At 35.3% G+C, this 18389-nt stretch overlaps 2 protein-coding genes across 2 annotated transcripts; one reads left to right on the forward strand and one right to left on the reverse strand.

Moving 5' to 3' along the window:
• Positions 1–2717: 2717 nt before the first annotated feature.
• Positions 2718–5937, reverse strand: LOC129876161 (bZIP transcription factor 17-like). Its single transcript, XM_055951508.1, has 2 exons — positions 3802–5937; positions 2718–3397 (listed from the first exon to the last, which is right to left on the reverse strand). Exons 1-2 carry the CDS (start codon positions 5831–5833, stop codon positions 2958–2960), a joined length of 2472 nt encoding a protein of 823 aa, XP_055807483.1. The 5' UTR covers positions 5834–5937; the 3' UTR covers positions 2718–2957.
• Positions 5938–14685: 8748 nt separating this feature from the next.
• Positions 14686–17774, forward strand: LOC129876143 (uncharacterized). The gene is made up of 4 exons (XM_055951480.1): positions 14686–15067; positions 15984–16596; positions 16814–17090; positions 17456–17774. The coding sequence occupies exons 1-4, from the start codon at positions 14983–14985 to the stop codon at positions 17507–17509; spliced, it is 1029 nt and encodes a 342-aa protein (XP_055807455.1). The 5' UTR covers positions 14686–14982; the 3' UTR covers positions 17510–17774.
• Positions 17775–18389: the final 615 nt, after the last annotated feature.

The raw sequence follows: 18389 nt of genomic DNA on the forward strand, positions 1-18389 counted from the left end.
ACCCACATTAGGGTAGAAGGCTAGTACATAGCCTCGCTAGTCTTCCTTAGTAGTAGGCGCATTAGCGCACTATAATTTCTTGTGTTCTGATTTCTATTATTATCTATTACTTTCTGTACTTTGATTACCCTATTTTATCTGTGTCGCTTTCGTTATTTATTTTTCTATATCGCTTTGAACTTCTTAACCTTATCTAACCTCTTTTTATGCTTTTATTGAGCCGAGGGTCTTTCGAAAATAGCCGTCCTACCGTGGTAGAAGTAAGGTGTGTGTACACTTTACCCTCTCCAAATTCCACATTGTGGGATTTCACTGGGTTGTTGATGATTGGAATAAAATTTAAGCATCCGATCGCTCATGTTCATGCTCAAAATATTCTAGCAGAATCATTGATTAAATTCCTCCAATTGATAGCTAGACCATTGCTAATAAGGACAAAATTTCCTCTTTCGGTATGGGGGGCATGCTATTTTGCATGCAGCACCACTTGTGCGCATAAGGCCAACAAACTTTCATGAATTTTCCGCATTACAATTGGCTTTTGGAAGGGAGCCAAATATAACCCATCTTAGAATATTTGAGTGTGCGGTTTATGTCCCAATTGCTCCACCACACCGCACAAAGATGGGTCCCCAAAGAAGGTTGAGAATATATGTTGGGTATGAATCTCCTTCTATTATAAAATATTTGGAACCTATGACTGGAGATTTATTTACGGCAAGATTCGCTGAATGTCATTTTGATGAATCAGTATACCCAATATAAGCAATTGGAAAATGAGATAGATTGAAATTCATTATCACTATCTCATTTAGATCCTCGAACAAATTAATGTGAGCAAGCAATTGAAAAGTTGATTTATTTGTAGAATATTGTAAATCAACTGTCGGATGCATTTACTAACCTTCCACGGGTTACTAAATCGCATATCCCAGCAACTAATTCTCAAGTTCGAGTTGATATCCCGATAGGACAACTTGTTCAGACAAATGAGTCTAGGTCACGCTTAAAACGTGGAACACCAATTGGTTTCAAAGATAAAAATTCTCGAAAAAGAAAAGGAATAAATGATAAAGATGATCATAATTAGGAGGCAATTGCTCAAGAAGAGCCTAGAGACAACAAATGGTGATACCACTGAGGAGGTCCAAGTACCTGAAAATAATGAGAATGAAGAAATCTCAATAAGTTATGTCTCGACAAGAAAATGGTGGAACCAAAATGATATTGTGGTCGATAATATTTTTGCTTATAATGTTGCCATTGAAATAATGCAACAAGCTAAGGATCTTGAACCAAAATATGTCGATGAATATAGACAGAGAAATGATTGGCCAAAATAGAAGGATGCAATTCAAGCAGAGTTAACTTCACTTGAAAAACGTGAAGTTTTCAGATAAATAATCCGAACACCTGAAGGTGTCAAGCTAGTAGGGTACAAATGGATTTTTGTGCGTAAACAAAATGAAAAAGGTGAAGTCGTAAGATATAAAGCACGACTTGTAGCCCAAGATTTTTCGCAAAGGCCTGACATTGACTATATGAAAACATATTCCCCTGTGGTGGATGCAATTACCTTCAGATATCTAATGAATTTAGCAGCGCATGAAAATCTTGAAATGCACCTAATGGACGTGGTCACTGCTATTTATATGGCTCATTGGACCATGACATTTTTATAAAAATTTCCGAAGGATTCAAAGTGTCTAAAGCATACAAGGAATCTCGAGAAACTTGCTCAATAAATATTCAGAAATCCTTATCCGGGTTGAAACAACCAGGGCGCATGTGATACAATCGTCTTAGCGAATATTTGCTAAAAGAAGGATATAAAAATAATCCAATTTGTCCTTGTGTCTTTATGAAAAGGTCTGGATCTGAATTTGTCATAATAGCAGTATATGTTGATAATTTGAATATTATTAGAACTCCGGAAGAACTCAACACATTCAAGAAACATATGACCTTTCTTTGAAAAGAGACGTTCCAACAATATTGTATGAAGACAATGCTGCATGTATAGCTCAACTAAAGGGAGGAGACAGAACAAAACATATTTCACCAAAATTCTTTTTTACTCATTTCAAAAGAAGAGTGAAATAGATGTCCAATAAGTTCGTTCAAGTGACAATTTAACAAATATGTTTACCAAGGCATTGCAGACTTCAACCTTTGAGAAAATGAGATACAAAATTGAAATGTGTCGTCTTCGAGATATTAAGTGATGTTTTCATCAGGGAGAGTAAAATAAGCGTTGTACACTTTTTTTCTTAGTCAAGATTTTGTCCCACTGAGTTTTCCTGGTAAGGTTTTTAATGAGGCAACACTTAAGGCGTATTACCAGATGTGTGTGCTCTTTTTCCTTCATTAGGCCTTTTTTCACTAGGTTTTTTCTAGTAAGGTTTTAACGAGGCACGATATCTATGGATGTTCAGAATAACTATGTATATTGTTTCTTGTAAAAAAATTTAATGAGACACATTACACGTGGACATCCAAGGGGAGTATTAGGAAGGAGCAAGTGGATGTTCCACTTTATAACTTTACTTCCCACTTGTTTTTTCCCCTTTTATTTCCACTCCCCATTGTCTCCATACGTTTTCCCCTTTTCTTTGTTATAAATTGCCTTGTTTTGGCAATGGCTATTTGCTAATGTAAAGAATTGCCAACTAAATTTTTCATTTTTGAGTGCATAGAGAGCATAAGAATAATACATATAACTTAAAAGAGGCATTCACTTTCTTCTTTCAATAATTAAGGAGCGATAATGTATTATTGCAGAAACATATCACACATAAAGAAGAAGACCATCACCCTCCGTAAGTTAACAAAAGCTGTTTAAAGTAATACTATTACATATTGAAGCTCTGTGAACAGTGAGGACTATTAGTAGATCTCATGCTATATCTACAAAATTGTTTTATCAATGATGCCTCTCCTACGTGAACACTCCATCTTCAGGTAGTCACCAGAGGAGTAGATCCTTTAAATGGAAGCATACAAGAATAGGTGACATACTTGACACTGTCGACCAGCACAACAACAAATATCCGAGAGAGGGACTTCGGACCCATGATGCCATCACCATCAGTATCACCTGCCTCTCTTGGATCAACCAGAACGGAGACTACCATGGAAGAAAGTGACTTGTTTCCAGTGAAGTTCTCTTGCTTTCCAGTTGTTCCAGTTTGTTCTTCAGAAAAGTTGTGAGAGGGCCTGGAAAGGGAAACGGGATGACCATTGAGGATCCTCCTATTTCTGTGGACGCGAGTGGCATTCTGCCTTTCTTCCATAGATATATTTCTAGCATTGGTAGCACGAACTATGGCCCCAGGAGCAGAAGATGACACATCGAACTGGAACACTTCTGTACACATGCCTGAACTCATCAAAGGTCCTGCCCAAATGAATACAATCAAAGAATTAAAAGACTAGAAAGCAGAACGCTTCTCCAAACCATAAATTTGTTAGAACATGTACTATGAAGAGGATAGAGTAAGGTCAGTCATAAAATTAAGGGACTATACAAGGAAAAAATTCATTCGTAGCAACTCAAAATGCCTAATTCTGAAAGCAAACATGTGAAAGAGAAGCAAACTCATGAACAGATTTGCTTTCGAGGAACTTTGTTTAGGGTGTAAAAGTTAGAGGAATACATTTCTATTAAGAAAAAGATATTTAAACTAGATAAAGAAAAAAGAAAAGCCAAACATGAGTTAAATGATAGGAAAGTCCTCAAATCGCATACTCATCACAAAGATAAGAATTTATAGAGTGAGTCTAGATTGTTACAGTACTTACCGGCAACACCTTCAAGGAACCACTGCTGCATAGTTGACTTTGCATTCTCCTTCTCTACAGTCCCAAGAGCCCTTTGTCCCACTGCAGAACTTCGATAAAGGCGAGGATGGCTTCCGGGGATAGCAGGGGCTAAATCTCCAGGAACTGCAAGGCCTGTCTCTCTATTGTTCCTATCAGCACCTCTATGAGATGCCATGGCTTTCTCACTTGCTAATACAGACTGAATTATCAAGTTCCCATCAATCTTAACAAGTTTATCATTCCTCGGGACATACAAAGAGGCAGCTAGAGCATCACTACCATTGCCCACGTGAACAAACTCATCTGCAGCCTTATTGGTATTTTGCTGACTACTTTCACCGTGACCACCCCGGCCACAATGAGAACTATAATCTTTTCCACCGTATTTCCCAGAATAACCAGTCCCATTCACAGGTCCATCAACAACCAAAACTCTTCCATGATGTTTTTCGTAAAATCCACTTCCAAAAGAATCTCCACCCATAAATGGTTCCCTCACACCTCCATATCTCACATTCAATAAAGGAACCAACCCACCAAAGAGCAGCATGAAGAACAACACGCCAAGGAAGCTAATACTAGCAACCTTCTTAGTTTTCACCTCACCCTTCTTTTTCTCCACTTTCTTGCTACTTTTTGGCACGGGCGCTGCTGCCTGTGGTTTCAACTTTGGAATGGGAACCAACGGCACTTGTGATCCTTGTGGCTTCATCATATAAGGTGATGGATATGACATCCATGGATAAATCATATGGGGATACATCCCGGGGGGTGGCGGCACTTGAGGAGGTACACCAGTACCCCCAAGCTGTGTCTTTAGAGATACATTTTCCGCCATTACATAAGATATCTTAGCATTCAAATCTTGAATTGTTGAATGCATTATTCTAACTTTATCCTCTAATTCCTCAACATAATGCTTTTTTCTTTGCCTTGACAAGTGAGCACTTTCCCTATTCCTAATTAATCTAGCCATCTTCTTTTCGTCCTCATCGTTATTAACATTGTCACTCAAGGAAAATATACTGGATTTTTGATGTTTACTTACGTTATTCGAATCTTCACTACCCTTTTTTCTTTTCAACAAAAAGCTACTACAGTTACTTATATTAGCATTGACACCCTCGAATTTAAATTTCTGTTCTACAACTCCACCTTTTACTGAATTACTTCCTAAATTCGGAGAAGAATGTACCGATTTGTTCGAATCTGAAAGATAATTCAGCCCTCCACAATTGCCAGAACCCTGCGACTCCGGTGAATGACAACTCAAAACCTTTGCATCGCTCAAACCTTTCTGGTCATTCCTAGACTCCCGAGAGTCATCATGGTTGGATCCATTGGACTCCGGAGATGGCACGTTCAAGTACCCAGAGACATCGGTAGAAACCTGGTGCAACGACCGAGACACTTCATTCGAAACTCTCGAGCTGCTGAAACTCTGATGAAGCTCCGGCGATGACGTGTCCATAACCATCACACCTCCCGCTGCCTGATTACCAGTAAAATTGCTCATTTCCGACGAAGTCAACTTGACATTTGTAGAAGAATCGCCAGAATTCCCAATCAATTGACTTCCAGGTTGACCAAAGAAATTAGGGTCCATCTGGACCGAGTTCGAACCCGGAGCTTCCCCGAGGCAATCTCCCGAGGTCGACTTGAATGTTCCAGAAGCATCGTCGAAACTCCCGATCAGTTGACTCCCAGATTGACCAAATCTATTCGGGTCCATCTGACCCGCTTCCGACCCGATACAATCAGCCAGGTAATTAGGTTTTTGAAACGCATCCCCATCCGTAGGATTGGGGAAGAGATCATCGAATGATACCTCAAAATCGAGGTCATCCATCGTGAAATCTACGTTCCGGAATTCCATCGGGAAATCATCAACGATTCCTTGATCTGCTTCGATGATTTGTTGGGCTAAGAAAGTGTGGTCAAGCGGTGGAACCGCAAGACCGTCAAATTCCCCGGCGAGTTTCTCTTTCGCCGGCGTTGGTGATTCGGCCATATCTAGAATTTTCCGGCAATTGATCAGAGATTTAGAGAGAGAAAGGGTAGGAATAGAGAGAAAAGTGAGATTTAACTTTATTTTATAGTTTTATTTATAGTTTGAAGAGTGGATTACACGCTTAGATTGATTTTCATTAAAAGGAAAAAATATTACATAATTTTGGATTATATGATGTATTACCAAACAGAAAAGTCTTCTTTTTTTCTACTTTCCAAAACAGAAAACCAAGTCCATAGTTTTTTCTTTGGACTTTCAACTCGATCCAATACATGTTACTTTTTTTTATCTCAATTTATATAATATAGATAAATTCATAAAGTTATTTAATTTTTTATATAATTTTTAAGTATTCTAAATTATTAATTATTATGATTTATAATTTATTTTTAATTTTTTTATCCTCCCCAGACCCCACGATGTGGGATTTCACTGGGTTGTTGTTGTTGTTGTTGTATGATTTATAATTTTTTTTACGTAACTTTTAAATAATATATATTACTCCCTTTATCACAATTTATGTGGAACAGATAAAATTTCAAGAGTCAATTAAATTTTATCTTTCAAATATTTTGAGTTGTTAATAATTGTGATTTATACTACCTTTTACATCATTTTCAAATAATATATGTTACTTTGATCCTGGCACCAAATGAATTTCGAAAATCAATAGAGATTTTTATATATTTTTTAAAAAATTAAGTTGTAATTATTGTGATTTATAGTATTTTACTGAATTTTCGAATATATAAAAAGATTTAAAAGATAAAGAAATTAAAATGGAGAAAGTACAAAAATTTCTTAAATATCGGTGGCTAGAAGCATGCAAGTCGAGCGAGAGGTCAAACCAATCCCGTTCATCCTGATCTGATCCGAACAGATCTTGTTGAATAAATTGATTCACTATTGTAGAGGTGCCTACGTTTAAACTCTTCTATATAGTAGTAAAGTAAAGTAAGGTAATTTGCAAAATAGTACTCACATGCATTTCTGTTTATACTAAATCATATACTATAATAATAATAATAATATACATCATGTAATTTTATATGTTGGTCTAAAAATGATAAAATATACACATATTTTATTTCAACTTTTCTGGGGTAGATAGATATTATTTTTGGTATATCATCGCTCAAAAGAAGTGTAACCAACATAAATGTGTAAAAAAAACAATAAAATAGTAATACATATTGAAAAATAAGAAACTATTCAATGACTAAATAAAATTACAAGAAGAAAAGGAGAGGAGCAGGCTAGTCCATACCTCTCTCATACAAAATACGACAGTACTCATCTACTTATTGATCTTCTATTCTAATTTTTTACTTGCATATTTTTTTATCTACGCCATGTTCTTGATCCGTTGAAACTATGTTGTTTCTTGTTTAATCACTTCTATCAATTTTTTTTAATTTATCGTTATCTTTCTTAATTTCTATCACATCCAATTTCACACACCTCCTCACTAATGCATTCTTTCACAACCCTTTTTCACATGTTCTAATACACCAACCAAACAAACCATATTATTTTTTTATGTGGTGCCAATTAATTTGAATAGACAAAAATAGTACCACTATTATATGGTACTTTCTAACTCGTTTTCCACGTTCCTGTAAAGTCTATTTTTTCATATCTTTTAAATCTTAGCAATTAGCTTGTAACTAATTTTGGCCACAATTATATACAATTAGAATGGATTTGTCCATTTTATTCACAAATTCTCATATTCTTTTTTGCCCGTCGATTACAAATTAGTTTGTTATTAATAAAATTAAATTATTAATTTTTTTTAAAAAAATCATTTATTGTTATTCAAATTGTAGGAAAGCAAAAGACTATTTTCTTGTGCAAATTTTGTATGCTCGAAAATTATGAAAGTGGGTATAAACAGAGGCATGCTCTTCCTTTTAGATTAAGCTAAATATATCATACTTATAAAACTATGAATTCACACTTATCTGTTTTTTTTTTATTATTATTATTTAATTTAAGAGTGGCCCAATTCAAAAGAAATAAAACAGAAAAGGAAAGTCTCAAATAGGAAATGAAAAATAAATAGAAACATAATTGAAGCTTTAAATTGCATCGGCATCCATGGAGATGTCTAGAAGCTCGTGATATCGTCGATCATTCATGTGCAAATTAACGTCATGGTAAGACTTCATTGTTGTTGGATGCAATCTGTGAGTCAACATCTTGTAGATCGATCCACAATGAATTATTGCAATTTATCATTTATTACAATTTTAGTGAATTTTTATACATAATTCAAATGAACTCGATGTCTCTATACATAAAAGTAAAATATATCTGCCTCTATGAATATTTTTAGAAAACAATAAACTTAATTTTACAACCCACTAATTGATACCACATATACAGGTTAAGAGCATTGAGAGGGTAAAGTCGACAGATAAATTTACGAAATAAGAGAACTATTACAACTCATTCTAGCATTAATTTTTTTTCTAAGGAGGATTAATATATATAGTTAAATGGATGTTACATAGTCATTACTAGTATTAGAGATTACAAATAGATTGTCAAAACGGACTAACTAATTACTATAGGATCCATTTCATAATCAAAATTAGCTGCTAACAAATTTGTCAAAGCAACAATTGTTGAATTGAGAATATTGCAATCAATATTGACGGTGCAATTTGCAAATTGCAAACTAACCAATCCTTTGATTGGTTCAACTTGCTGAAAATTTCTCTATAAATAGAGAACATTTTCTTAATCAGAAATACAATCAAGACAGAGAAAAAAATATTTGAGCTGTGAAGTTTTCATAGACTATATATAAGAAAATAATCTGTGAAGAAAAATAGAGTGTGAGCAATATTTTTTGTAAGGTAGTAAATCAAAAGAGTGTTATTTCTTTTGCGTGTGTGGTAGTCTTTTTTGAGTGTTGTACTCGGTACTACCCAATGTAAAATTTCTTACTATAGTGATATCAGTTGCTCTTCTTGGCCCGTGGTTTTTTTCTTATTTAAAAGGGTTTTCACGTAAAATTCTTGGTGTCATTATTTTCCCATTTTATTTCATTATTTTGACCATATATATTTTTGTGTTAGTCCGCATTTTCCTAACAAACTGGTATCAGAGCAAGATTTTATTTGAGTATGCTCTGTAGTTGCAGCATATTCTGAACTTCCACATCAGAAAAAATTTACTTTGATTTGCTATAGTTATATTTTTTGGGAAAAGCCAACCCTAGTAGAATTGTTACTTTGAATGATATTAATTATGTCATTTGGAAGAGAAAAATGGAAGATCTGCTTTATATCAAGAATTTTTATCAACCAATCTTTACTACTGTAAAATCTGAAAATAAAACAGATAAAGAGTGGAATCTGTTGCACAAACAGGTGTGTGGATTTATTAGGCAATGGATTGACGATAATATGTTGAACCATATTTCTTGGGAGACACATGTCCGTACCCTATGAGAGCATCTTAAAAGCTTGAATGCTAAGAAGATTGGAATAATAAAATGTTTTTAATAAAGCATGTTAAGTTTAAAATATCATGATGGTTCTCCAATGACAGATCACCTGAATAATTTTCAAGGAATCATGAACCAGTTATCTTCTATGGACATTAAATTTGACGAAGAAATTCAAGGTTTGCTTCTACTTGGTTCCCTACCAGACTCTTGGAAAATATTTAGAACTTCATTGTCAAATTCTGCTTCAGATGGTGTGATCTCTATGAATTCTGCCAAAAATAGTGTCTTGAACGAAGAAATGAGAAGAAAATTCCAAGGTTCTTTTTCTTCGTCGGATGTCCTAGTAATTGGCTTTAGGAGGAGAAATAAAAATTGTGATTCTCATAATAGAGAACATAGCAGGAGCAAATCCAGAGACAGACTTAGGAATATTGATTGCTATCGTTGTGGTATAAAAGGGCACACAAAGAAGTTCTGCCGGAAATTGAAGAGGGAGAACAAAGAAAAAGAGGAAAATACAGAAGATAGCAATGAAAATTGTCTAGTCACCATCTCCACCGAAGATCTTGTTACAATTCTTGATGCAGATCTGATAAATATTGCTTGTGATGAGTCAAGCTGGGTTGTGGACACTGGTTCCACATCTCATGTGACATCAAGGAAGGAATTTTTCTCTTTCTATACTCCTGGTGACTTTGGAACCTTGAGTATGAGTAATGAGACTATATCTAGGGTGGTTGGTGTTGGTACAATCTTTTTGAAAACTAGTTTTGAACAATGTAAGACATGCACCTGATGTTCGTCTGCACCTAATTTATGTTGGTGTTATAGATGATGAAGGATATGTTAGTACCAATGATGGTGGAAAATGAAAACTTATTAAGGGTTCCTTAGTTGTGGCTCATAGTAACAAATATTGTGGTTTATACTAGACTATTGCTTCTACTTATGCCAATATGGTGAATGCAGTTGAGAGAGATAACTCCTCAACGTTATGGCACAAGAGGTTTAGCCACATCAGTGAGAAATGACTTAATGTTCTAGCCAAAAAGAAATTACTGTCAGATTTTTAAAGTGCTAAATTAGAAAAGTGTGAGCACTGCTTGGCTGGAAAACAAAATAGAGTTTCCTTTAAGTCTAACCCTCCTTCAAGAAAGACAGAGTTGCTTGAGTTGGTGCACTCTGATTTATACGGTCCAATGAAGACAAGGACTCTGGGTGGTGCACTCTACTTTGTCACTTTCATTGATGACTGCTCAAGAAAGCTTTGGGCCTATGTCTTAAAGACTAAAGACCAAGTGTTGGGTGTCTTTAAGCAGTTTCAGACTTCAGTTGAAAGAGAAACTGAAATGTATTCGTACTAACAATGATGGTGAATATTGTGGACCATTTGACAAATACTGCAAATATCAAGGTATTAGACACTAGAAAACTCCTCTTAAGACTCTTCAGCTTAATGGGTTGGCTGAAAGGATGAACAGGACCTTGATGGAAAGAGCTAGATGTTTGCTTTCTGAAGCAAAGTTGCCAAACTCTTTTTGGGGTGAGGCCTTATTGGCCATTGCACATGTTATTAACTTATCTCTTACGGTTGCTTTGCAAAGTGATGTTCCAAATAGAATTTGGCATGGAAAGGATGTTTCCTATAACCATTTGAGAGTATTTGGCTGCAAAACTTTTGTACATGTGCCGAAAGATGAGAGGTCAAAATTAGATGTCAAGACAAGACAGTGCATCTTTGTTGGATATGGTCTTGATGAATTTGGTTATAGGCTATATGATCCAATTAAGAAGAAGCTTGTGAGAAGCCATGATATTGTTTTCATAGAGAATCAAACCATTGAAGATATTGACAAGCAGAAAAGCTAGAACCTTCAAATTCTGATGGCGTAGTCCATCTTAATCAAGTTCCTTATGCAAGTATGCATGACATTGGTGGGCCTGATGATCATGGTGATGCTCAGAATCAAGTCCCAGATCAACATGTTGATATTAATAATAATAATGATGTTGTTATTGATAATGCTCCTGCTCATGAAATTATGGATGAATCAAATATTCCTCTTAGAATATACACAAGACAACGTATTCCCTCCTTTCGTTATTCACCTAATGAGTATGTGTTTCTCACTGAAGGGGGTGAACCTGAGTGTTATGAAGAGGCCATAGAAGATGAGCATAAGGATAAATGGATTGAAGCCATGCAACATGAAATGAAATCTTTGCATGAGAACCACACTTATGAGTTGGTGATATTACCTAAGGGCATGAAAATTTTAAAAAATAAGTGGGTGTTCAAAGTTAAAGTTCAAGCCCAGATACAAAACTAGATTGGTTATTAAAGGATTTGGTCAAAGAAAGGGTATTGACTTTGACGAAAGATTTTCTCCTATCGTGAAAATATCCTCTATTCGTACAGTTCTTGATTTGGCTGCTAATCTTAATTTAGAGATTGAGCAAATGGATGTGAAGACAACTTTTCTTCACGGTGACCTAGAAGAGGAGATTTATATGTAACCACCTATGGGCTTCAAAGTAAATGGTAGAGAAAAATTTGTGTGCAAACTCAAAAAGAGTCTTTATGGGCTAAAACAAGCTCCTAGACAGTGGTACAAAAATTTTGAATCTGTTATGGCCTTATGGGGGAGCAAGGCTATAAGAAGACTTGTTCAGGTCGTTGTGTATTTGTACAAAAAATTTCTGATGATGATTTTATCATCCCCTTACTATACGCAGATGATATGTTGATTGTGGGCAGGAATACTTCCAAGATTAACGAGTTAAAGAAAGAGTTGTGTAAGTCTTTTGTTATAAAAGGCTTGGATCATGTCAAGCAAATTTTGGGAATGAGAATTACTCGTCTCAGAAATGAAAGAAAGATTTACTTGTCACAAGAAAAGTACATTGAACGTGTGCTGGAGCACTTCAACATGAAGAATGCTAAGCCTATTAGCACACCTCTTTCTGGTCATATGAAGTTGAGCAAGAAGATGTGTCCTATAGCTAGGGAGAAAAAAGAGAACATGGCCAAAGTTTCATATTCATCCGTCGTCGGAAGTTAATGTATGCAATGGTATGCACTAGACCTGATTGCTTATGTAGTTGGTGTTGTTTCTCGACAATTCAGAAAAACAACATTGGGAAGTTGTAAAGTGGATACTCGAGTATCTGAGAGAAAGCTTAGATAAATGTTTGTGTTTTGGAGAATCAAATCTAATCTTAAAGCGCTATATAGATGCTGATATGGCAAGTGACCTTGATAACAAAAAACCCACTACTGGATATTTATTTACTTTTTCAAGGAGAGCTATATCATGGCAGTCGAAATTGCAGAAGTGTGTTGCACTGTCTACAACTGAAGCTGAGTATATTGCAGCTATTGAAGATGGTAAGGAGATGATATGGCTCAAACAATTTCTTCAAGAGCTTGGCTTGCATCAAAAGGAGTATGTCGTCTATTATGACAATCAAAGTGCAATAGACTTGAGCAAGGACTCTATGTACATGCAAGGACAAAACACATAGACGTGAGATATCACTAGATTCGAGAAAAGATAGAAGACGAATCTATGTAGTTTGAAAAGATTTCTACAAATAAGAATCATGTAGATATGCTAACCAAAGTGATAACAAGGGACAAGTTCGAATTGTGCAAAAAATTTATTGGCATAAACTCTCTCTGAGAAGATGAAGATACCTCCTTCTAGTGAATGAGGTTGGAAGGGGAGATTTGTGGGGTCCATCCCATAGTCAACATTAGCTGCTAACAAATTTGTTAAAGCAGCAATTGTTGAATTGAGAACACTTCAGTCAATATTGACGGTGCAATTTGCAAATTGCAAACTAACCAATCCTTTGATTAGTTAGACTTGCGGAAAATTTCTCTATTCTTCATCAGAAATACAACCAAGACAGAGAAAAAAATATTTGAGCTGTGAGGTTTCTATAGACAATATATAAGAAAATATCTGTGAAGAAAAATAGAGTGTGAGCGATATTTTTTGTAAAATAGTAATTTTTGACCCCCTTTTTTATGCCTTTTATGCCTTTTTTGAGCCGAGGGTCTCTCGGAAACAGCCGTCCTACCTTGGTAGGAGTAAGGTCTGCGTACACTCTACCCTCCCCAGACCCCACGTTGTGGGATTTCACTGGGTTGTTGTTGTTGTTGGTAGTCTTTTTTGAGTGTTGTACTCGGTATTACTCAGTGTAAAATTTCTTACTATAGTGATATCAGTTGCTCCTCTTGGCCCGTGATTTTTTCCTTATTTAAAAAGATTTCCACGTAAAATTCTTGGTGTCATTATTTTTCCATTTTATTTCATTATTTTAATCATATATATTTTTGTGTTAATCCGCGTTTTTTCCCAACAATTACAAGTAGACCATAATACTAGTTTAATAGATAGTACTCCATCTTGATGTTCCTTTAATTGTGTGTTTCCAGCATCAGGTGGAGTTAGCAAAATACGCGGCTAGTTAGTCATTGTTAGCTTGGAACTTAATCTGAACAAAACATCTGCTACTTTGTTAATTCGGCCAAAGCTATGATGGACCGCCGGACTCTCCAGCTTCTTCAAAGTTAACCTGCAAGTTGTAATAATAGAATTATAAGTTGGTTAAGAATGTTCTAAGTACTGTAATCTGAGTCCGTTTCAATTTCTATAGGCATCAAATTATGTGTTAGGGCCACAGTTAGACCAGTAAGAATTAAAAGATTGTTATTATATTTCAAAAAACTTTAAAATTGTACATTATATTTGAATACATGATTAAAATAAATAAAATTAATTTTTGAAATATAAATTGAAATAGAGGAAGTAATATTCTTCTTCTCTGATTCATTTGCAATTCGAAACATATTTTATTTTATGGCACAACTTCTAATTATGCTTACAACCATACCAAGAAACCATTGAACGGAAAAACATTTATTTAGTTAACAATTAATGTTGGCTTCAAACACCCGCTATGCGAAACCTATTAGCCGGACCAATCCAAATCCATTTCATAAAAAACTTACTATTAAGTTTTACTCATTTTAGCGCTTCGTACAGAAAAGAACTCCAAAACCTATCTATTAACATTTTACCGTTTCTTATTAAAATATTTTAATTCTCAAGATTTCAAAATTATTTGACTCGATTAATCTAAAAAAAATTCACTCCAAAAGTTCTACCTCTCTCTATCAACGAAACTTTCTATATTGAGAAATTGAATTCGAAACCTCTTATTACACTGCATATCTTATTTATAGCAATTTTGCAAATAAAAAGGAAGCATTTAATTGTCTATTTCTTCCCCCCCAAAGAGATATTTAGCTAAATTGGCTTTTCACATTCCATAAAACAATTGATTTTTTTTAAAAAAAAAAATTTCAAAAGGAGGCGAAAAAAAAGACAAAACCCAATCCCTATTGAATACAATGAGACCCTTTTCTTCTTCTTCTTCTTCTTTGGGGATAAGAAGCCAATAAGGGTTTTCTCTTCTCAAATTCTCTCTTTTTTTCTTCTCTAAAGAGAAAGAGAGAGCTCTTCAAAGAAAATCTCTTATTCTTCTTCATCTCCCTTTTGGGGTTGAAGGAATAAGAAGGAACAAAAAAAGAGAAAAAAAAAACCCTTTTGTATTCCAATTTTTGGATACATATCTACCCACCCTTTATACATATCATTTTTTTAGGGAGTTTTTAATAATGAATTCAGGTTCTTCTGCTTATTTGTCAATGGTGGATCCTTTCTTGATTGAAGCCCTTCAAAACCCACGTCATCGTCTCACCAGTAAGTGCAAGTTTCGAACGAATTTCATGTAATTGAGTGGCATGTCAATTAGATTTTGGGGTTTCGTTGTTATTCGGTTTAATTGTAGAATTGGGTTTATTTTTGTTTTTGCTGATCTGGGTTTGTTGTGAATGTTGGGAATTTTGGTTAGCTGTAGATCTGAATCTGATGATAATCAATTGAGATTGTTAGTGTGTATGCTGTGTAATTGATATCTGTGTTAGTAATTTGGTTGGGTTCTAGAAGTTGAATTTAGTTGCAGATGAGCTAGATATCCTGTTGATTTATGCTGTTTGGTGAATGGGTGATTACTTTCTTTATGTTGACTTAATATTATTACACTGGGTATGTTGTTGTTAGCTGAGGTTTATCGGAAGCAGCTTCTATACCTTCCAAGGTTGGGGTAAGGTCTGGGTACACTTTACCCTCTCCAAACCCCACTTGTAGGATTACACAGGGTATGTTGTTGTATGTTGCATAAGCATTGGCCTTTGGGGTTTAATTTGCCTTTGGTTTGCTCCCCTGCTTGACTGATAGCTTGGATATTTTATTTTGCTTTAGTGTTATAGCACTAGAAAGAGCTGTATGGTGTATGCTGATTATGTTTGTGAGAGTACTACAATGGTAATTACCATAGAAGTAGAAGATTTAATGCTCTGCTGAAGGATTTGCTAACAATCTGTTCTGTTGATTTAGATGTATGTTTATTTAGTTTATCTTTCATGGAAGTACTAGTTATTTTACATCAGTTCCTATTTTATTTGTCAGTGTGGAGAGCTCTTCTTTTGGCAGGTGTGATACTAGATTATAGTGCACCAACATGCTCATTGTTTAATATTTGTGTGCTTGTTTCAATAGAATAATTACTCTATAGACAGAAGTATGAATGTGTGGTTTTTCCTTGATGTTTGGCCAGTTCTACGAATGGAACTCGACATTCAGAAGTTCTTGCAAAATTCCGACGTGCAACAGTTTGAGTTCCCACATTTTCCGACTTCCTACCTCCGACTTGCTGCGCACCGTGTTGCTCAACACTATGGTTTGCAGACTATGGTTCAGGATAATGTTGTGGATGGTCAGGGAGCCAAAATCCTGGTGACAAGAAAGCCTGAAAGCAAATACCCTGCTGTGCGCTTATCAGAGGTCCCACCTAAACAATCTGACAGTGACAAATATGAGAAGATGAAAATAGTAATACAACCAAGGCCAAGTAACACCTCTTCGAAAGATAGTGAATTGGGTGCAAAACGCAGTCAAGTAAGAACTGTGGAAGAGAGAAAAGAGGAGTATGACAGGGCACGTGCACGCATTTTTAATAGTCCTATTAGCTCTGAGTCAAGCGACACATTGGTTCGTGTTGCTTCTGAACTCAAGAACAGCATAGATGAGGATGAATGTTCAAATAGGTTACTCTTGGATATGGAGAAAAGCCTCAGCATCAGAGAAGGTGGTACTTCTTCCCGAGTTGCCATCTTTAGGGACAGGGAGAAAGAGCTGAGTGACCCTGATTATGACCGGAATTATGTTAGGTAAGTTAATTCGCCTCCTGCAACCATTTGTATTATATATCTGTATGTTCTACAATGCTTCATCTCAATTACCTTACTACTATCTTTCAAACTAAGGAGATATATGTATTTTGGCAAAAATTTCATTACCTTTCCATTCTCCTCTTTGTTATTTGATAATTAGAACATGAAATAGTGTATCTGAATATGGTACAAATTGTCTTTCAAACTGATGCAGATACGTTAAGAGTGTCCCATCTGGTCAGTGCTTTAGCGTGGCACCTTTTGATGTGCAGAAGTTTCAGCCTCCATATGTGCATTACGATGCTGTTTTTCCTCAGATGACTCAGCTGCCGAATGCTCAAGCTTCACCAAACTACAGGAACCCTGTTCTTAGCCCGTACAATGCCATGGGATTCAATCAGACCTCCAATGATGGAGTATTCATGCAGTGGCCAACCCAGAGCATGATTTATGCACATTCATATGATCAAGTTAGACATGCTTTCTTTCAGGTACTAATCAATTTCATGTCCCTTAAATGCTATTTTCCTGCCCATCTGTTCGTGTTGTTGATCTCTGTTTTATTTATCAGGTTCTATTTATTACTTTTTGACAATTTGTGTGATATCTCTCAACAACACGCAACTAAAGGGTGAATACTTATTTGCACGGGTGGTTACACCAAACCAATTCAAGTTACCATTGTTTAAGTGGTTTAATGAAGTGGAAATATATTTTAACTATTCATGGTCGTGACTAAGTAATAATTGTGTATATTCGAACACTTGTCATACATTCATCGTTTTGGTGTAAAAACCCAGTGGCGGACCAACTCAAGTTACTAATGCAATCCCTCTTTTTTTTGGTTTTGTTGCAGCCTGCTTTCTGTCAGCAACCGCTAAGCTTTGGTTACTCCCAGAACCACAGTTGATGTTGAAGAAATGGTGAATGTAATTTTTGTCTCTCTTAGTGTTATCCTGGTTTAGGTTAAATGTAATAGACTCTATTAAACTTTGTGCTGCACCCTTTTGCTTTCATTTTTTGGAACTCAGTTGGGAGTGGAAGAATTAAGTATTCTCTATTGCAGTAATACTTCATATTAACTACTACTATATGCATTTGCTATTATTACTGTTATTGTGGGTAGGATCCATTCATTAGTTAATATATAGAAAGAGATTTGGCAGCCCCGTCAATTATGTCAATGAGAAATGAGAATGTCAAAAGTTATCTACTTTGTAATTATAAAGACTTTCCTGTCACGGCCAAAAGGAAAAAGTCTCCATTTCAAATGATTCTCTTATCCCCACCAAAAAAAGGTGTAGAAAAATGGGCCACATGGATTATTATTTTTTGTTTGAATTAGCTAAATGGTTCTTTATTGACGCAACAATATGCAATTGTTAGTACACATCTGTGTGCTTCGTTTGCAAACACACGAAATAGGAATTCCTATAAGATCTGTGTGCTTGATGCATACGCTACTGTTAGATCCAGGTCATTTTTTGCTGTTTATGAATTACCAAAATAGGAATTCAAAAGTTTTTCTCATTTTTTTTGGGTTTATATTAGCCTACGAATATTTTGTAAATATGATTATCTGGTATTTTTTTACTCCTAATTTGGTATAATTACCTAGTGAATATTATTTATAGTTTCTCTAGGATCCATGCTACTTTTTTTAACATTTAGGGATCACAAAATAGAAATTTAGAAATTTTTTCAATTTTTCGTGTGTATTGGTCTATTAATTTATTATAAATATGACTGTCCGAAACTTTTTGACTCTTAATTTTGCATAAACATCTATA

Source organism: Solanum dulcamara, chromosome 12 (assembly GCF_947179165.1).
Source record: "Solanum dulcamara chromosome 12, daSolDulc1.2, whole genome shotgun sequence".
NCBI classification, from domain to species: Eukaryota; Viridiplantae; Streptophyta; class Magnoliopsida; order Solanales; family Solanaceae; genus Solanum; species Solanum dulcamara.

Coding starts and splice junctions, on each gene's coding strand:
- LOC129876161 (XM_055951508.1), bottom strand. CDS start 5,833: ATGGCCGAATCACCAACGCCGGCGAAAGAGAAACTCGCCGGGGAATTT. Junction 3,398..3,801: donor GTTCCTTGAAGGTGTTGCCG/GTAAGTACTGTA, acceptor TCATTTGGGCAG/GACCTTTGATGAGTTCAGGC.
- LOC129876143 (XM_055951480.1), top strand. CDS start 14,983: ATGAATTCAGGTTCTTCTGCTTATTTGTCAATGGTGGATCCTTTCTTG. Junction 15,068..15,983: donor CCCACGTCATCGTCTCACCA/GTAAGTGCAAGT, acceptor ATGTTTGGCCAG/TTCTACGAATGGAACTCGAC. Junction 16,597..16,813: donor TATGACCGGAATTATGTTAG/GTAAGTTAATTC, acceptor AAACTGATGCAG/ATACGTTAAGAGTGTCCCAT.